Genomic DNA, 21,696 nt, shown 5'->3' on the forward strand with positions numbered 1-21,696 from the left:
TAGTATTACATACAGCAACCTCACTACTTTTGAGCTCAACACAGTTCACTTCTGATTTCATTATAATATTCACCTTCATTAGGACACCAACCCCATATTATATGAACAGAAATTAAATTTGCTTTGATTTGAGAACTTCTGGACTTCTAAGAGACTCCTCTACTACTACCGCAATTTTATTTTATTCTTCTCATGTCAGCCGGTCGTTCATGTTCTGTGGTCGCTGTTCAGTGTGGGTGGAACATTATCTGCTTACTGTGTTTCTATCCTGCCTTAGAAGAGCAGGTATTAATCCATGAAATATCAGTATATGTGGCAGCAATCACCCACAGCAGTATGTACTGTACATTTGGTTGATCAGCCCCTCAGCTTACCCCATGTTGTTTTCCTCCCAGTATGTTACGTCACCTGTGTGGGGGTTACAACACTACATAATTATGGGAGTTGGACAGTAATAAGCAAAAGAGTACAGCACATGCACACCAATCTCTCATGCTTTGCCCACACACTTTTATTGTTTTAACACCATTTCTTTTGTGATATGTGCACAATTGGTCCACGACAGTGCGAACCAATGTCCTGTATCGTTCACATAAAATGTGCTTCACTCTTACATTAGCACCATCATGCTGACGGTGTTAAAAAGCCCTACCAGAGTGTCCACTGACAGTGTGATAAGACCGTACACTTTGCAGCATTTCTCTACACAGACCTACATCCCGTTCTTAGTTGGACATTGTGACCTGTGGCTATTTTTATGGCCCATACGTAACTGACCGTCCTCAGCCCCTTGGATAACAGTAGATATCAAAGCTGCCAAACGGAAGCTGAGACTATCAGAGAGAAGATGGCAGTCCACACACCTCACCTGGTAAGTCAGCAGCGGTCAGTTGTGTGGTCTGCAGATAATTGACAAATGAAATGCAACGCTACATATGTAACGCAAATTTAATACGTTGCTTAATTATGTCAGCAATAACCTCCACGCTCATGAAGAAATGCTTCATATAGTAACCATGCAGATAGCTGGCGTTTGAGCATTTTCAGTACACCGGAAGTATTGGAACATGTGGCAAGCTATCACGACACTATTCCATGACACTGATCATAACTGATCAGGTGCTGCTTTCGTTATTCCAAACCGTACGTCCCAAGAGACATTTCACTGCTGTGTGAAATTCTCAAAAGTTCATCTTTGCTGAACTCACAGCAAATGTGATGGTGTTAAACTGTGTGCTTAAAATTGTGGACATGGTGCCGTTTCAAGCACATTTATCCCGTAACGTCGTTTTTGGGCCGAAGAAAGGGAAAATGACCTATATTTACCACCACCCCTCGCCCCCCCACCCTCCACCCCCCGCCCCACCCACACCCTTACACTCATAACGTAATTTAAACTTGGGATACAGGTAAATAATGGTTCCTTACACAAAAACACACCATAAAAACACAACAAAATACCTCATCACCCCACCCCCCCTGCACCCCCACCCCCTCTACACACGCACGCACGCTCACACACACACACACACACACAGATAAACATAGACGCGCGCGCACACTGGCACACGTGATACACGTACACGTGCGCACATGCGCGCGCACACACACACACGCACACGAACACGCGTGCACGTATGTATACCAGCATGCCTAAATGTAAAAGTACATATGATGGTGGTGTGTGTCCATCGAGATCGATGATGACCATCGTTGTCATCCAGCTGGGGGATGGGGGGAGGGTGGTGGTGGGGTGAAGGGAGGATGCTCATGAATCTATCTGTGAATGCGCAGATGGCTGAATAGTCCAATCTGCGCACGAAATGTTCGCTGACAGTTGGGGCAGACAAAGACAGGCATACCATTGTCAGGGAGCTTGTTTGCCCGTGACTTTCTGGCCTGCCTCTTCTGAACAGCTGCAGCAGTCCTGTTGGCCTCGCACAACTTGGCGCCTTTGTGCACAGCAGCACGCCATTTGTCACGGTCCACTGCAGATTCCTCCCAGGAGTCAGGGTTGATGTCAAACGCTTTCAGAGAGACTTTCAGAGTATCTCTGAAGCGCTTCTTCTGACCTCCGTGTGATCTCTTCCCTTGTTGCAGCTCGCCATAGAAAAGCCTTTTGGGCAGCCGATGGTCTGGCATGCGCGCCATGTGTCCAGCCCAGCGAAGCTGGGACTGCATCAGGATGGTGAAGATGCTGGGAAGGGTGGCTTTTGTGAGCACCTCTGTGTCTGGGGTCTTGTCTTCCCACTTGATGTTCAGTAGCTTCCTGAGGCATGTTGTGTGGAAGGGGTTCAGCTTCTTGGCATGTCGTTGGTACACTGTCCAAGTTTTGCAGGCGTACAGTAGTGTGGGGAGAACTACTGCTCTGTAGACCTTTAGCTTGGTCTCAAGACTAATGCCTCTTCTGTTCCAGACATTTGCACTGAGTCTACCAAAAGTTGCGCTTGCTCTTGCAATCCTGACGTTCACTTCATTGTCGATGGTCGCATTTCGTGACAGTGTGCTGCCAAGGTATGTGAACCGCTCCACCGCACTGAGTCTCTGACCGTTGACTGTGATGTTGGGCTCAATGTAGGGTTTCCCTGGGGCTGGCTGATGGAGAACTTCAGTTTTCCTCGTGCTGATGGTAAGGCCGAAGTTCCTGCTGGCAGTGGCAAACTTGTCAACGCTGAGTTGCATGTCAGCTTCAGATCCAGCGTTGAGGGCACAATCATCAGCAAACAAAAAGTCTCTGATGATGTCTGTCATGACCTTCGTTTTTGCTTGAAGCCTTCTGAGGTTAAACAACTTACCATCTGTTCGGTACTTTAGGCCGATTCCAACATCGCCATCTCTGAAGGCATCAGTAAGCATTGCAGAGAACATGAGGCTGAACAGCGTTGGAGCCAGGATGCAGCCTTGCTTGACACCATTTGTGACAGCAAAAGGAGCAGATGTTTCGCCTTTGTCCTGGACTCGAGCCTGCATGCCTTCATGGAATTGGCTGACCAAGGAAATAAATTTCCGAGGGCATCCGTACTTGGCCATGATCTTCCACAGTCCCTCTCTACTCACGGTGTCGATGGCCTTAGTGAGGTCGACATAGGTGGAGAACAGATCAGCATTTTGCTCCTGACATTTCTCTTGCAGCTGCCTTGCAGCAAACACCATGTCGGTGGTTCCGCGCTCTTTCCGGAATCCACATTGGCTCTCAGGCAAATGACCTTGGTCAAGGTGTGCTGTGAGGCGGTTTAGTAGGATCCTGGCAAGTATCTTGCCTGCGATGGAGAGCAAGGAAATGCCCCAATGGTTATCACAGGCTTGCCGGTTCCCCTTTCGCTTGTACAAGTGAATGATAGATGCATCTTTGAAATCCTGGGGGATCGTCTCTTCTTTCCACATGAGTGAGTACAGCTGATGGAGCTTCTCAGTCAGCACAGTGCCTCCATCCTTGTAGACCTCTGCTGGTATGGAGTCTGAGCCAGGTGCCTTGCCACTGGATAGCAGACGAATTGCTTTCTGGGTCTCAAGAGGTGTTGGCGGATCGTCCAGTGCTTCGTTGATGGGGACTTGTGGGAGACGGTCTATGGCTTCATCATTTATGGAGGAAGGGCGATTTAAGACACTGTTGATGTGCTCAGCCCAGCGTTCGAGAATTTTCTCCTTCGCGGTGATCAAGGTATTCCCATCTGCACTGAGGAGGGGGGATGATCCTGAGGATGTGGGGCCGTAGACTTCTTTTAAGGCATCATAGAACCTCTTCATATCGTGCATGTCAGCATATCCCTGGATCTCATCAGCTTTGTCACTCAGCCACTTATCCTGCATCTGGCGTAACTTTTGCTGAACAGTCCTGCGGATGGCATCGTACACATCCTTTTTTGATGTGGACTTTGGGTTGCTCAGGTAGGCTTGATGTAGACGGCATTTCTCATCCAGAAGCTGCTTGATTTCATCACAGTTTTCATCAAACCAGTCTTTGTGCTTTCTGGACATGGGTCCCAGGGTCTCTGAAGCTGTACTATAGATCAGCTCACGCAGGGTCCTCCAGTCAGACTCCACATTCTGGTTGTCCAGAGAGGCGGATTCCAGACGATCTTCCAGCAGCTCCACAAAGGACTGTTTGATGGTGATGTTTTTCAGCTGAGCGATGTTGAACCGTTTTGGAGCCTTCTGGCCTTGGGGGCGTCTCTTGGGCTGGATTCGAATATTCAGCTTCGAGACTACAAGGCGATGGTCTGTCCAACACTCAGCGCCGCACATGGTCTTTGTTACACGTACATCTTGCCTATCCCTTTTCCTGACGATGACATAATCGATGAGATGCCAATGCTTTGAGCGAGGGTGCATCCATGATGTCCTGTTACGGGTAGGGAGGCAGAAAACTGTGTTGGTTATCAGCAGTTCGTGCTCTGCACAGGTCTGAAGCAAAAGCAATCCATTTGGGTTGCAGTGGCCCACACCGTGCTTTCCAATCACTCCATCCCAGGAGATGTAGTCAGAGCCAACTCTAGCATTGAAGTCCCCAAGAATGATGAGCTTGTCTGCTTTAGGGATAGCAGCAATGACAGAGTGAAGGTCCTCGTAGAACTTCGCCTTCACTTCATCCGGGTTGGTCATGGTTGGGGCGTAGGCACTGACAATGGTGAGGTGCTTCTGGCCAGATGCCAGTGGGAGTTTCATGGTCATAAGCCTATCGTTGACTCCCTTTGGGATTCCAGCTAGCTTGCTGACAAGTGCTGTTTTTACTGCAAAACCAACGCCAGCCTCACGTCGCTCTTCGCTTCCTCGTCCACTCCAGAAGAAGGTGTAACCAGATCCCCGTTCACAGAGCTCGCCTTCACCTGCAAACCGAGTCTCACTCAAGGCTGCGATGTCAATGTTGTATCTGGCGAGTTCGGATGCAACTAGTGCCGTTCTCCTTTGAGGTCTGTCCGCGTTATCTCTGTCCAGGAGAGTCCTTATGTTCCAAGCACCAATGGTGAGAGGAACGATCCTTGTTTTTTTCTTTTCTTTCTTGTTGTTTCGACCGCTGATGTAGGGTCCCCGCCAGCCGCGGTATGCTGGCCAGGGTGATATGGAGCAGGCAATTTTTAGGACACCTTTTCTAGCCCCTTCCTCATGCCAGGGATGTGAGCAGTGCATTCCTAAAGAGGGCTGCTCAGACGCTCAGACGGCTGCCGAGCTCCATCGCTGCTCCTGTCGACGAAGAACGACCCAATGGCCTGAGCCGCCTGCATGCAGGTCTGCGACTGCGACTGCCAGTGTACCCACACCTGTCGTTTCGTCGCTCGCCTGTCGCCACAGGACTTGGGGGTGATGAAATGATGGAGGATGAAAGGTCATTTTGGATGACTGATGACTTGCACGATGAGTTTGTTTAAAGTGAAGAGGAGTTGCGCAACGTCAACCTCACTCTCTCGTCCGGGTCCACCAATTTCCAGTGGCAAGACTAAGTCGAGACGACTGGAGGATGAGCACGGATGCAGTGGATGACCAAGATATCCTTTCGGTGTCTCATCTTGCTCTCTGCACTCCACAGTGCATTGCTGTAACCACCTTCCTCTCCGTTGAACCGATAGGTTTCTTCCGCAGATTCTGCCGGATCCAGACTTCGCATGCATGGGTAGACACACCCCGGGGGCCAACTGCGTGTGGCATGCACACAGCACAGTGGAGCTAGATGGCCGTCGGTGGCTCTCCTGAGCCAACGCCCTTTTATGGATCTCCATAAGGGTGTCTAGCCACCCGCCTCACCAGTCCCGGAAGGGAGCGGTGGGAGTGCCGGTTTAGTCGCCGGCAACCCGACCCTGAACAGGTTGTACTAGATTACAGGTTACCAGTAGCAGATCTAATGACCTGACCTGACAGGGACATATGATATTCATAAGCAGAAACCTATAGTGGTACAACATACGACTGGTTGTACACTGGCCAGACTGACTGAAGGATACATGCTGACTTTAATTAAATAAGAAAACAGACACACATAACACACATAGACAAACACACACACACACACGCACGCACACCGGGCACGCACGCACGCACGCACACACACACACACACACCCACAGAGCAGACATGCAGAGACACAAAGAGAGATATTGTGGCATGTGTTGTCGCCGGCGACAAACCCTCACTGCATATAATATTGTCGCACTTCTGCACACAATATTGTCGACGGCGAACATTTGATATGCAAGGAAGATATGCTGAATTGTCACCACCTCAGTTAACCGCTGAATTGTTGCTGACAATAAATCAACGTTAACAGTGATCGGCGCTTATTCAGCAAGTCAGAGAACCGTCGAAATATCGCCGGTCGACGACTTATCAGTGGATTGGCGATATTTCATTCGATTTGGCGACATATCAGCGTTTACTTAGTAACCGTTGATTTGTTATCGTTATTTCCTTCACTGACATGACAGTTCATTTCTTCAACACTTTGTTTTGCTTTGTGGGGCGCGTGGGAAGAGGGAGGTTATTCCATGTGTTTGCATGATAACTAAGCTCGAAAGCATGTCTATATTCCCCCAGGTTTATATTCTCCCGGGTCAGCCATGGTCAGTGGCCAGTGCTGGGCAGCAGTGGTCAGTGGTCAGCGATGGTCATTGGTGGTCGGCAGTCAGTGGTCAGCAGTGGTCAGCGATGGTCAGTGGTGGTCAGCGGTCAGTGGTGGTCAGCTGTCAGTGGTGGTTAGAAATGGTCAGTGGTTAGCAATGGACATTGGTGTCAGTCAGAAGTGGTTAGTGATCAATGGTGGTCAGTGATCAATAGTGGTCAGCGGTGGCCAATAGTGGTCAGTGGTCAGTTGTGGTCAGCTTTGGTCAGTGACCAGTAGTGGTTAGTAGTTACCAATGGTTAATTGTAGTGGTTAGGCTTATGCACCAACAAGCGATTATGACGACGAGGATGTGGAAGATAAACACGAACAAGTGCAAAACGTTTTGGATCAAACCCCGACATCGTCATTGTGCAAGGGGACTGGAACGCCAAAGTAGGAGACGATGCTTACAACAACTGAAAAGGCACTTACGGACTGTCTGCAATGCCGAATCAAACAACATAGGCCTTAGGCTCCTGAAATTTGCCAGATACAACGACCTTGTTATGGCCAACACGATCGGCCTGCACAAAGCATCCAGAAGGTGGACTTGGCACCTCCCAGACGGAGGCACCACAGCCAAATAGACTACACCATGGTCAAAAAGCACTTCCAGTCAAGTGTGAGCACTGCCAAGACAAGAACTTTCACATGAGCTGATGTAGGAAGTGATCATGACCTCGAGGTGGTGACATTCCGCCTCCACCTGAACATTATCAAAAAACAGGGTCACACAAGAATCAAGTTCGACCTCGACAAAATGAGATTGTATCCAAACATGGACCATCGGCCTGGGTCACGGCAGATGTCTTGGATCTATGTGACAAAAGAAGGGAGCTGAAGAAGAGGAAGAATGGGGTAGATGGGGCAAAAGAGAACAGAGCTCTAAACCACGAGATCAAGAAAAGCATGAAAAGAGCAGATTAGGAATGGATCGAGGAGCAATGCCAAGACATTGAAGACAGCCTGAACAACAACAAAAAGCGTTCAAGCTTGTGAAAGATGTGACAAAAACCAAACAAGGGCATTCCACAATTATCCAAGACAAAGCAGGGAACGGCCTGACAGAGGAGTGGGATACCCCCTGCCCCTCCCCTTCCCCCCCGCCCCCCCGAAAAGCCCATGCCTTTTCCTAATATACACAATTAATCAATTTCTTTCTTATCTTCGTAGATTATGACAAATTACATTAACTTTAAAATCAATACTGAATCTCATAACGCGGCAGTATGAATGTGTGTGGGGGTGGGGGTGTTCACCGAAAAGGGTGTTCATTGTGTGTCTGCGGGATGCACACAACGTATATGTTTGTGTATAAGTGTGCGGGTGCGGGTGCGGGCGCGCGTATGTGTTCGTGCCAGTGTGTGGTTGAGAGTGGGTGGGTGTACGCTTGTGTGTGCGTGCGTGAGATAGATAGGCAGACAGACAGACATATATATACATAGAGAGAGTGAGTGAATGAGTGAGTGTGTGCATATGTGTGTGTGTGCTTGCGCACGTGCATGGGAGAGAGATAGAGATAGTACATGTGCGCGTAAGTGTAAGTTTGCGTGTGTATGCACGGAATTAATGAATATATAGACCGATCGAACACATAGGCCTACACACGCACGCATGCCGTGCATTGACACACGTAGAAGAGCGCCCGCACAGACTGCATACATAAGAGACATACAGACAGAGAAAGACATAGAGAGATGGTCCGTTGAATATTGTATTAAGAGATATCGAAAGGAGTGGATGAGAGACAGAATGAATGCATGAACGAATGAAATACTGATCATTATTTGAATAATGCTATCTATTTTCTGAGGGAAGCAAAAAATCTTCTCTTTTTTTTTCACTGAGTCAGAGGCATTGAAGACACTCATAGGGGAAGGCGGACAATTAACACAGGCATCAAAAGAAAAGGTGAAAAGCACGACTCCAGGCGAAGTCCGTGCTATTAACGCTGATAACAGGATACACCCAGCTGTCCAACAGATGGTTCCTGTCCCTGGCCCTCGGCTCTCACGTCTTTGAAGACGGCGGCATCAAACACCACCACCGCTTGCAGGTGATCGTTTCATACAGAGCACAATCCTATGTCTTTTTATCTTGATGCAGTAAAATCCCTTTTCTTTTCATTGTCACTCACACAGGAGGGCATATTCCTATTCATACAGCCCCATTACTGTCCATTCGCACCACACACACACACACACACACACACACACACTAAAACTAATTATCATACACACTTTCATAAACACACACACGCCTCGCGCGCACACACGCTAACACACACACCACACACACACACAATCATATAAACACTCACTCACACGCGCGCACGCGCGCGCACACACACACACACACACACTGACTAATACTAATATACACTTTCATAAACACACACTCGCTGTGCGCGCACACACATTCTAATCCACACACTCATATTTAAGAGCGTGCGCGCGCACACACACACACACACACATATAAACGCACGCGCACACACACTCACACATACACACACACTAACACATGCACATTGATACAAGAGAGAGAGAAGACACTGAATATTGAACTCTGAAATGTTGTACAGCTCTAGTGACATGGAGGTATAAATTAGAACAATAATGGTGAAAACAATGAAACAAAATCGAATGGAAAAAATACAAGAGAGTGAGGAGGGCAGAGAGACAGAGACAGAAAATGAGAAAGAGGGAGGGAGAGAGAGAGAGGGAGGGAGGGAGAGAGAGAAATATATAGAGAGAGGGAGAATCTGACAGAGAGGGGGAGAGACAGAGAAAGAAAATGGGAGAGAGAGAGAAAAAATGAGAGAGAGAAAGAGAGAGAGAGCGTTTCCCCGTTTCTACTCGGAGTCGTCACGAGAGCGTCTAATGCCGTGTGATATATATCATTGTCCAGGTTGGGGGGAAATGTGTATTTAGTTTTGTATGAGTGAATTTGCTGTTGTTGTCAGGGTTAGCTCACAGTTTTGGTTCGATTCTCAATCAAGCACACATCTATGCATATGCTATCTCACCTGGCCTGGTTTCCATTCATATACTCACAACACAGTTCTGTTCCAACAGTCACCCTTGCCGACTGTAGCTGGCTCCAAGAATCAGGTTGTCTGAAATGTCCTTTTCGCACAGGTCTGTAGAATCTCGTGCCTGGTCTGTCTTCTGGATCTTCTGTTGCTGGCAGGCTGGAAAGTGTCTTTGTGGATGTTCTACGGGGAGATGTCTCTGCTCCTCTGTCTTCTTTCCTTCTTCTCTTCTTCTTCTCGGTTCAGTCTCTCTCCCGTCACTTCATGCCACGACTCAGACGTATCTCTTCACCTTTCTTCTCACCAATGCCTCTAACACGTCTCTCGTTCTGTGAGTCTTAACCAGAAGTCCACACGCATACACCTGGGTGGCTACTTTTATTCTCCCGTTGTGTGCACGATTGTATATCACGTGGCCACTCACTAGACAACATTTCCATTGTTTTTCCAACATAAAAACGCACATAACTCTTGCACATCAATCACTATAAACATTATATGCATTTATATCTGCTTCCGCCTGACAACAACAACAAAGCTTCATATTTAGATGTGATATTGTTGAAGGGATAGTTTATCTCCAATTCTATTGGTTAAAATCTATGAACTTTCTTTATTCCTGTGGTTGGTGATCTGCAACATTCCACCTTTCCGTATTCAGCTTCCTAGTTACCGTTGGACGCCTCAACAAAAGCTCGTCCACCCTGGTGTCCGAAAACCCATTCCTTTCTCACAACGCGCATGGACCTCACTGTTACTTAGGAGACGGGCCGCAGTGTCTCGCCTGCTTCCTTCCTCGTATGACTGCTCAACCACTTCTACGATTTGGAGTACTCTAATTATCCTACCTTATTAAGTTCGAATCCTCGGTTAGGTGTGGACACTTTATAGGTGTCTATTCATCTTACTCTGGCCTGCTCTTTACAAGGTTTGAATCTATCCTAAAGGATGTTTAACAGTTCTCTGCTCCCTTGACAATAATGATGATGGAGTCTCCCGTCGGACCGACGGATGAGTAGGCAGGCAGGCTTATCTGTCGGCGTGTGTCCTCATATGGGAGAAGAGGCCGATTCTGGATGCGCAGCACTTCCCACAGGTGTTGCAAGGGAAAACGTCTCCAGAAGTTGAGCCCTGCTTCCTTCGCTCACGCTTTTCCTTAATGGCCAGCGTTCTCTTATTTTCAAACGTCTTTATGCCACTAGGGCACAGCATCCTCCAGCAATAGTGGTCAAAGGCATGTTTCCCAGGAAGCGATGTCTATGTCACAGGCTTTGAGCTTTGTCTTCAAGGTGTCCTTGAAGTGCTTCTTCCAAGTTCACGGTGGCCTTCCTTCAGCTGGCCATATAGTAGCATCTTCGGGATCCTGCTGTCTGTCATGCAGACAACGTGTCCTGTCCAGCGTAGCTGGCACTGAATCAGCAGGCTTTCGATGCTGGGCAGGCCGCTCCTCTGTAGGACCTGGAGGTTGGAGACCCTGTCTTGCCACTTTATGCCGAGGATCTTTCGTAGGCATCTCTGGTGAAACTGCTCAAGTTGTTGAATGTGACGGCGATGCGTTGTACATGTTTCACAGCAGTACAACAAGGTGGTCAACACAACAGCTCTGGAGGTTTTGATTTTGGTGCTGAGCCTGATGCCTTTGTTGTTCCACAGCCTGCTGCTGAGTCTGCCAAAGGTGGAGCTGCCTTGGCAATGCGCATCGTCACTTCTGTATCAAGGGCTCCGTTGCTGCTTAGGGTGTTGCCCAGGTAGCAAAACCTGACTTGATCTCTGTGTCATCGATCTTGATTGTATGTGGGGGGGAGGCACTGGCGTTCTGTGAGCTAGCTTGTTGGTACATGGACTCAGTCTTGCTGAGGCTGATGGTGAGTCCAAAGCACCTGCAGGAGGTAGAGAACCTGTCCATAATGAACTGCATGTCCTCATGGGTGTGTGCAGCAAGCGCACAGTCATCAGCGAAGAGGAACTCTCTCAACAGTGCCTCAAACACCCTGGACTTGGTGTGGAGTCGCCGCAAGTTGAAAAGTTTGCCATCTGTGCGAAACTGAATGTAGATGCCCCGGTCACAGTCTTGGAAGGCATCAATCAGCATGTCAGAGAAGAGAATGGAGAACAGCGTAGGTGCCAGGCTGTAGCCCTGCTTCACTCCATTTGCCACAGGGAACGGATCCGACATGTCAGTATTTATTTTCCTGTACTCTCAACGATTCACTGTGTCGAAGGCCTTACTCAGGTCTGCAAAGACCATGTGGAGCGCCTTGTTCTGCTCACGGCACCTCTCTTGCATCTGGCGTACGGCAAACACCGTGTCACATGTTCCCCTGCCTGAGCGGAAGCCGCACTGTGCTTCAGAGATGACTGTGTTGGAGACATGGTCAACCAGTCTGTTCAGTATGATGCGGGTGAAGATCTTGCCGGTGATGCAGAGGAGAGAGATTCTCGCAGGATGTTTTGTCTCCCTTCTGTTTGTAAATGTGGACAATTGAAGCATCCTTGAAAGCCTGGGGGACCTCCCCTCTCTCCTAGATAGACTGGAACAGGGCGGTCAGCTTGTCTGTCATCACCTCACCTCCATACTTGTAGATGTCGGCCTGGATTCCATCCGCTCCTGGTGCTTTTCCTGACGTTGTCAGCTTCAGGGCCTTCAGGTTCTCGGCCTTGGTGGGAGGGGCAGCTAGCGAGTCATTGACTTGTAGCTGTGGGAGGGCTGCAATTACCTCGTCAGATATGGATGAGTCCCTGTTGAGGAGGGTGTTGAAGTGCTCTGCCCAGCGGGCAAGGATGTCTTTCTCGTCTGTCAGGAGGGTGGTCTGGTCCAAGGCTCGGACAGGGGTGTACCTTTCTATTCGATCAATCAACAGAAAACTGATTAGCGTTATCCTCACAGTGAACAAATATGTAGGGTTGCAGAAAAACAAGATGTAATAAAAGTAAGACTATGAGAAAAAACGAAAACAAACAATAACAACAACAAACAACAAATAAAAATAAGGAATTTTATTATCTGCGTAAAGCAGAAGCGAAGAACATATGTTCCGTGTCCGAATGTGACACCTGACTTCATCTCAAGCACCATTTGAGAAAATCATTCACAATCAGTGTATAGTTTGGTTTTTCAGAACTTGTGTGATGTAAAATGTGGCTGTTCTAATCAATTTCTGCAAAACAATAAGCGCGTATGGACTCACGTGTTTCGGATACAACGAATTTTATCGTTCCACACACTTCGTCTGTCTTGTGAACTGATAAACTACATCATTTCGTGATAAAACTTCACCAGACAGCAGAAGCCAGAATCAAGGTAATTTATGGGGGTGATTTTCTACTTTGAACTTTGTTGCTTGGAACTTTTGATGCAACAAGTCTTCAACTGAAAGCAGTCTTACCGAACTACATGCGTTGACTTGGTTCGAAATCTTACACCAGTATCCGAATATTACCGCATCTCGCCATGTGTCAGAAACAGTGATTGTGTCTAAACTTAATCGGATGAGAGAAAAATGTATAAACAAACCATAACAATGACGAAATTAACATACAGAGTTTGTTTTGTTTTTTAAAATATAGCAACCACAGGGTGCGAATGAACATATCGGAGATTTCCGTGTAACACATGTACATTTCACACGCTGTCAGAAACAACACATTCTCTGAATCTGTGTTCAAACACACACGATTGAAGGGTGTTTATCAAACTGATTTACGCTTTCCCGCGATGAATCCGCATGATTTATGTGAAAAGTTCTAATTTTGTTTACATATATATTTTTATTTGGTCGATTACATGCACAGAAGTAACACAGAAAAGCGGAACTGAAAATTAATATGCGACGTCCATTGCATTTAAATAGTTGACTAGACTTTTCTTTCCAGAAAATGAGCGCATGTGCTGCAGAAGACAAATGTGTTGACCACCTGTTGCAAGAACGTGTAGTGTATTCATGAACGTGCTTGCCTTTGAATGAATAAAAAAAAAATATTAAAAAAAAGTCAAGAGGAACGGGTTGTTTACGTCTGTCACGCGGTTTTTTTTGCATAATATTTCAAACTTAATGTACCATTTTTATTGATGATCAATGTTTTATTATAACAACAAATGTATATAGATCAGGTCTGTATGTACTGGATTTTAATCAGATTTGTACTTATTTGTTTCTGACCACTTCATGTTCAGACACATTGCCATGTCACAAAACGGCGCCGAAATTTTGGATGTTTTTAATAATTTTGAACACATTTAAGGCACAAGAACAAACCATATTCTCATTATTTGTCACACTTCTGGCCATGAGAGAGCCCCTAACAAAGTGTTGCAAGCCTGGGTTATGCAAGCGCGGTATAAGGGGTCGCCAGAGGAAAGCGTTTAGCGCGGTACAGTACTTGTGACTGACTGCTGCCGCGCTGATGCTGTAGGGGCATGTATGAAATGTCATGAATGGTAAGAAACTGTAAAACGTTCATAAAAGCAAATTTGCGTTTTCTACCAATTTAGTATATGATAGATCAGTTTAAGAATGTTTGTTTCCTTTTGACCCCAAAGAGTCCTCTTATTTTTTTTGTATGGTATCTGTCATCTGCCGCAGTGTCCTACTAACGGAGGTATAGTACAGCATCAGCGCAGCAGCAGTCAGTCACAAGTACTGTACCGCGCTAAACGCTTTCCTCTGGCGACCCCTTATACCGCGCTTGCATAACCCAGACTTGCAACACTTTGTTAGGGGCTCTCTCATGGCCAGAAGTGTGACAAATAATGATTAAAAACCAAAATCTAATTATGTTCCCGCCCACCTACAGTGGTCAGTTTTATATCAGTGTGATCAGTATGATTTATTCTATTTTATTGTGAAAAGAACGGTTTTGTTGCACACATTTCGACCATTTCTGTATCTGCCCTGGACTACATGCTCCATTCAGTCTTTGAGGTCGCGTGGACTCTGTCCCAAACCCCTGCTCTCCTTCCCCCACCCACCCAAGTCCCTCTGTCTTGTTGGTCATTTCACTTAGTCACTGAGCCCAGCTGTGTTTGCTGTATGGCGTAACCAGTTTGCCAACCTGGCAACTTATGCCAATGCCGGAATGTTTCCCCGTGCAGAGACCAAGTGGTCTCTGAACGTGCCCCCACCTTCCCGTTCCCTCCTTCCTCGGGATTCACGCTTTTATTTTATTTTTTATTATTATTTTTTTATCGTCTTGATGTAGATGTAGGCATGTCCAGAACTTATGCTGATGTGATCTTAGATCAAGCCTGCTAACGTGCTGAGAGTTGTATCGTCCTGTCTCCCCAATCTCTTTGTGACGTAAACGGGTGAACTTGTCGTCATAGATTGTGCATTGAATTGTAGCAAATCAGATGAAACTGTTCCATTGGACAAATGAGGATGGGTCGGTGAATCTGTCAGTCATTCACATAACATCACTAGAACAAGCCAAGATTGGTTACTTCAGTTCAACCAGTTGGGGGAGTGAGTGTTGTAGCTAAGTTGCATTAGTATGCACAGCATTTTGTGGGAAGTGATAAAACCAGTCAGCACAGCCAGTTCTTAGCTGTCTCCCAGAAGAACTAAACACTGACACAGGCTGACTGACTGATCGGTGATGTGAGGTGCAGGGAAATCCTTGTTGGGCTGTGTGCTGCTTGTAGGAAGTACTTCAAGTGTAGGGTGAAGTGCTTTATGTAGGGCTGTGTGTTGCTTAAAGTTGTTGTTACTAAGTAGGGTGAACAGCTTAGTGTATGTACTGCTTACTTATGTTTATTGTAAAGTAAAAGTAAACACTATAAAAAAAACAATAAAAAAAAACAAACCCACTCCATGTAGCCCTGCTATTGGTGTGAGGAGAGAGTGAGTGAGTATTTGCAACATCGTAATCGATCCAGTGTCCCCCTCTCTGTTCCCCTCTCTTGGAATCAAACCTCCCTTTCAAACAGTTTTTACACTTGTTATTGTCCAACGCCCATAAAATGATGTAGTGTTCTAACCCCCACGCAGGTGACTGACGTAACACACTGGGAGCAACGAGAAAAACAACGTGAGGTGAGCTTAGGATATGATCTCTGTCATTCAGTATGGTATATATACAACCCAATGTACAGTACATACTGCTGTGGGTGATGCTGCTGCCACTGAAATACTGGTAATTCATGGAACGACTGGACAGACTGATAATTCATGGGACAATGCCTGCTGTCTTTGAAGGCATGGCACTGAGAAACTCAGTGAACAGATAATGTTCCAATGGTGGCACCCACACTGAATAGTGATCACAGAACACAAATGACTGACATGAGAAGGAAAGCGTAAAAAAACAAAAACAAACAAACAAACAAACAAAAACAACCCAAAACAACAACACGATACAAGAAGACCTTAGTCTCTTAGAAGTTCAGACGTACTCAAGTCAAAGCGAACTTATGATTTTCAATTCATACAATATGGGGCTGGTGTCCTAATGATGGTGAACAAAATTAAACCAGTAGTGAATCAGTTGTGGGGAGCTCAAAAGTAATAATTTACTGAAAAGCGTTTTTTCGAGTAATAATTGGAGAGTGACATTCGACCAAAACTGCTTTAAAACAGCTAGGGAGGTGTATCCACCCACGTTTCTCTCAAGAATTACAAGTGCACTGTGAAGCGAGACAGAAATTGCCCATTTGTGCTGTCGCCAAAAACAGCTCACTACCTGTTACAACAATAACATTGTGATCGTGATGTCGGCAACCTACCACATAGGCCTAGCACAATAGTTTGTGTTGTGACTGACAGTGGACAAAACAATGGATTCAAAACAAAACCCTAGTGACTTGTCATGATATTATTATGATTATTACTGCTCTACTATACTTACGGATTGAACCAGTGTATGCTGCTATACAGTTGTAGTTTATGACTGACTGAAGAAAGAGAAAGCAAGTATTGTGTATTGAGTTGACTGAATCAAAAACAAACCTGTGTATGCTGTGGTGATTATCCTACGGGAATACAACGCGTGAAAAAGGAAAAGAAAAAAATGGATTCAAAACAAAGCCCTTGTGACTTGTTATGATACTAAGGTTGTGACTAACTATTACTAGTCTATCGACAGTGCTATGTTGGTGGACTGTATCAGTGCTGTGTTGGTGTATCAGTGCTGTGTTGGTGGACTGTATCAGTGCTATCAGTGTGTGCTGCTGGTTCTTCTGACTTGTTATGAGATTAAGTGAGGCGAACACGGGATACACTGCCACACATGGTTTGAGAGGTGAGTGAAATCTTCCTTTTTTGAAGCACCATAGGTTAGACATCATGTCGGGTGATCATAAAAAACGGACAACATCAGAAACAAGCTCAAGGACGCGCAAAGGATCAAATGCAACTGATGAACGCTCTCAAACCACTCAAAACAGCAATTGTGGACACAGTAGGCCCCAAGGACAAAGCACTCCAATGTGAAATATGTGACCTGTGGTTCAACATCACTTGCGTCGATGTCGACGAAGCCACCCATAAGTTTATGAAGAAAGATGCAGACAAGCCCAACCCACAGCTACATTGGTACTGCGGCAAATCGTGCAACCAGGTGATCCACAAATTTCTGAATGGCATGGAAGAACTGAGAACTGACGTTCTGGAACTATCAAAGAATGTGGAAGCAGTTGCAGCCACCGTAACCAAGATAACAGAAGGTGACCTTCCCCAGAAAATGGTTGAAAAGATCAGAGACATAACAGACGAAGCCGTCAAAAATGTCACGATCAACACAGCAAACAACAATACAGGCAGTCCTACTCCTACAGAGAGCCAGACCGTTGACATCGTGGACAGCAAGACAGAGGAAAAAGTAGCTGAAATGGAAGACAGGTACCAAAGAAAAACCAACCTGATCATTTTCAAAATGAAAGAATGCGCAGCCACTGAATCCAGGGACAGGAAATCAGAAGATACAGAGACAACAACAAAAATCTTGCAGCATCTTAATATCCCCCATCAACCAATAGACATCAGAAGACTGGGCAAGCCGAAGGAAAAGGGAAGCGAAGGCCCCCCGAGACCACTAAGACTAACCTTCGACTCTATGGCACAGAGAGATGAGACTCTGCGTACCTACCACAGAAAGAGAAAGGAAGAAGAAACCAAGGCTGCTGCAACAACCCCCCATCTCTGGCATCAGCATGAGAAAGGACTTGACCCCTGCAGAACGCAAGAAAGAGACTGCACTCTACAATGAACTGCAAACGAAGAGGGCCCAGGCGTCGGGGGACGACAAAGCAAGATGGGTGAGGCGCAACAATCATGTGGTCTACCTCGGGGAACCGTCGGATCAGGCGGCCCAGGGAGACTCGGAGTAAAAAAACTCTCAACTCGCAATGTACATAGTTTTAAAACTTCATCAGTTCCCAAACTATCATCTAACCGCCAGAACAATACAGCCAATACTTCCTTGAACTCACGAACGTGCCTCTACAGCAATGCAGATTCATTACTGAACAAAAGGAGTGAACTACAAGCCCTTATCAGCATGTACAAACCGTCAGTAATCGGAATCACTGAAGTTAAACCAAAGAACACAAGATATGCAGTACAGGAGTGTGAGGTAGCCATTGATGATTACGACCTTTTTCATAATCGCACGGACAAGAAAGGACGGGGAATGTGCTTACATGTAGACAGCAGTCTCAAAGCTTCCCAGATAGAAGTTCAAGACAACGACTTTGAAGAGCAAATATTAGTCGAATGTCGTCTGGATGGCTCAGATAAACTCTTGATTGGATTGATATACAGAAGCCCAAACTCTCCCCCGGAAAACACAGAAAAACTCAACAAACTGATTGTGGACCTGGGCAAACAGAAGCAGTACTCCCACATTCTCCCGATGGGTGACTTTAACCACCCGAAAGTCGACTGGCAAAATGAGACCTGCAATTGTAGTGAGGAACACCAAGCGCAGAAATTCCTCAAAGCCACCCAAGATGCATATCTCACCCAGCACCAGAAGGAACCAACAAGATTTAGGCAAGGACAGAACCCCAGCCTAGATGACTTGGTCTTCACCAACCGAGAGAAGATGATAAACAGCATCACAACACAAGCCAGACTAGGAAGAAGCGACCACGTGACTCTCATCATCAGCTTCTCATGTTCTTACGATAAGCGAGAACCAGCAAGGAAGAAGACCAAGTTTGAAGAGGGGAACTACGAAGAAATGAATTTGGACCTTGCCGAAGCAGACTGGGACGAACTTCTCTCCAACAAGTCAGTTGAAGAAACCTGGAAAACCATCAAGGATGAGATCCAGAAAGCTGTATATAAGCACATCCCAACAGTGATGACATCAGGAAGAACTACCTAGAAATGGATGGACCCGAAAACACTGAGCACTGTTCGAAACAAACACAGACTCTTCAGGAAATGGAAAAAATCACGAGACCCTCGAGACGAGCAGGAATACCGTTGCGCAAATAACCATTCCAGAAGAGCGTGCCACAAAGCAAAGAGAGGTAGAGAGGAAAAGGTGGCAGCCAACGCAAAGAAAAACAGCAAAGTCTTTTGGTCATATGTCAAGTTGAAAACTAAATGCAGGTCAGGCATTGCAGATCTGAAAAAAGCTGACGGAAAAAAAACGACAACAGACAAAGAAAAGGCAGACGTTCTAAACGAATGTTTTCAAAGAGTCTTCACCCAGGAAGAAAAGGAGAACCTACCACCACCTCCCAAGTACAGCATTCAGGAAATACTGCAAGAGGTAAACATCACTGAAGCAGATGTGAGAAAGGAACTTCAAAATCTGAAAACAAACAAGGCACCTGGACCCGACGGAATCCACCCCATGGTGTTGGCGAAGGCAGCAGGGTCTCTAGCACGCCCAACAGCACATCTATTCCGACTCATTCTGGATCGTGGGGAAATTCCTAAAGATTGGAAAGAAGCCACAGTCACTCCTATCTACAAGAGGAAAAGAAGCCGATAGCAGCCAGAAAACTACCGACCTGTCAGCCTGACCTGTATCCTGTGCAAGGTAATGGAAACGCTCCTGAGGGCACAAATAATGAATCACCTACAGTGCAATTAACTACTCTGTGAAGAGCAACATGGATTCGTTCAGGGGAAATCTTGCGTGACCAATCTACTGGAAGCTCTCGATGACTGGACCAGGCTGATAGACTCCGGCAGCAGCATTGACGTCGTGTATATGGATTTCCAAAAAGCCTTTGACACTGTACCGCATTGTCGTCTGCTGAAGAAAGTTGAAGCCTATGGACTAAAAGGCCCAATACTCAACTGGATATCAGCCTTCCTTGGTGACCGAAAGCAACGAGTCAGAATCAATGGAACTTTCTCAGACGAAGTAGCAGTCACAAGCGGTATCCCTCAAGGCAGTGTACTAGGACCAATCCTGTTTGTCATCTACACCAACGATCTACCGAAACATGTACAAAACACCGTCAAACTGTTTGCAGATGACACAAAAATCTACGCTGCTAGTGACAACCAGGAATCGACCGCATCTCTTCAACAGGACCTAGGCAGCCTCCAGAAATGGTCAAACGATTGGCTTCTGAAATTCCACCCACAGAAATGCAAAGTGATGAAAATTGGCACACGAAAATCAAAAGCATTGTACCATATGAAGCATGTAGATGCTGAAACCGGAACCATCAGAGAAATACCCTTGGCAGAAAGTGAGGTGGAAGCGGACCTCGGTGTTCAAATTGATAATTACCTCAAATTTAAGAAGCAGCACGTGGACAGTGTCACAGCAAGAGCAAACAGTGTAATTGGCATCATCCGCAGAACCTTCGAGTTCTTAGACTGCAAGCTCTTCATCCAGCTTTACAAAACAATAGAGACGCCCATCCTCGAGTATGCACAAACAGTGCGGCAACCTAGACACAAGACATTATGCAAGCAGCTAGAGGATGTGCAGCGCCGAGCCACAAAGCTGATCTCCTCGATCAGTGAGCTACCTTATTCAGAAAGACTAGAGCGACTCGGCCTGCCTAGCCTGGAACACAGACGACTCAGAGGGGATATGATAGACATCTTCAAGTATGTCCGCGGACCCCACAGAACCGAAAAACCAAAACTTGAAACCGCAGAGGAATCAGGCACCAGAGGAAACGCGAAGAAACTGTTCCCACACCACACCCACTGTGACACCAGGAAACACTTCTTCAGTGAAAGGGTCACCAAGACGTGGAACAGTCTCCCAGACGAAGTGGTCCTGGCACCGTCGGTGAATGCCTTCAAGAACAGACTGGATGTCTACTGGAAGAACAAGCCAGACAAGTACAATCCGTCTTGCCAATAAGCCACGCATGCAAAGTTTAGTATGTACAACTGATGACCCACACGGAGCGATGAACAGGTCTCCAAGACCTAAAACATCGTACAGTTCAAGTTCAAGTTCAAGTATGTTATACTTACCAGTTATGTTAAGCAACACAACTGGTTATTAAAACGAAATGGGACAAGTTGAAAGTTTGACTGAGAATATGACATTATTGAGACTGCAGCAGACTGAAAACGAGAAAAAGACTGTCGTCGACCTGTTTCGATTGGTCCACTACAGTACGTACCATTCACATAAAAATATCCTTCACTCTAACAATAGCACCTACACGCTGACTCGGATGGTGTTAAAAGCCCAACGAGTGTTATCCACTAACACGTACGCTTTGCAGCCTTTACATGGCATACCTCCCGTTTTCTGGACACTGTGTGGCCTGTGGCTGTTTTTATGGCCCAGTCAGCGAAACCCAGAGCCGCCCAACAAAAAAATTACAGTTCCACCCAAAGTGGGCATCGAACCCACACGATCCATGGGTGCTGGTGATGCAGTTAATAAAGGTCGAGAGTAAGAATTATCCATGTACCTTTGGAACGCCCTCTCTCTCCGTGTTGAGCATGCGTGCGTGCGCATGTGTGTCGCGCAATTTTGTGAGATTTTTTTTCCCACTTGCCTCTGTGTTTCCAAACCACTTCCTTGTCGCTTATCTCACCTGTCCTTACCCGCAAAGTGCATGACTAAACAATCTAAGGATGGGAGGTCTGTCAAGGTGCCAAAAAGCAACATAACATTTGACTTTTTTTCGGCG

The 21,696-nt window shown here is 46.4% G+C and overlaps 2 protein-coding genes across 2 annotated transcripts; one reads left to right on the forward strand and one right to left on the reverse strand.

Annotated features, from left to right (window-relative positions):
• Positions 1–9,191: 9,191 nt before the first annotated feature.
• On the reverse strand, positions 9,192–21,516 carry LOC143278949 (uncharacterized). The gene is made up of 2 exons (XM_076583314.1): positions 21,475–21,516; positions 9,192–12,468 (listed from the first exon to the last, which is right to left on the reverse strand). Exon 2 carries the CDS (start codon positions 11,800–11,802, stop codon positions 11,359–11,361), a length of 444 nt encoding a protein of 147 aa, XP_076439429.1. The 5' UTR covers positions 11,803–12,468; positions 21,475–21,516; the 3' UTR covers positions 9,192–11,358.
• LOC143296118 (uncharacterized) lies at positions 18,120–21,459 on the forward strand. Its single transcript, XM_076607903.1, has 3 exons — positions 18,120–18,902; positions 19,704–20,647; positions 21,348–21,459. Exons 1-3 carry the CDS (start codon positions 18,120–18,122, stop codon positions 21,457–21,459), a joined length of 1,839 nt encoding a protein of 612 aa, XP_076464018.1.
• Positions 21,517–21,696: the final 180 nt, after the last annotated feature.

This window comes from Babylonia areolata, chromosome 2 (genome assembly GCF_041734735.1).
Source record: "Babylonia areolata isolate BAREFJ2019XMU chromosome 2, ASM4173473v1, whole genome shotgun sequence".
In the NCBI taxonomy this organism is placed as follows: Eukaryota; Metazoa; Mollusca; class Gastropoda; order Neogastropoda; family Buccinidae; genus Babylonia; species Babylonia areolata.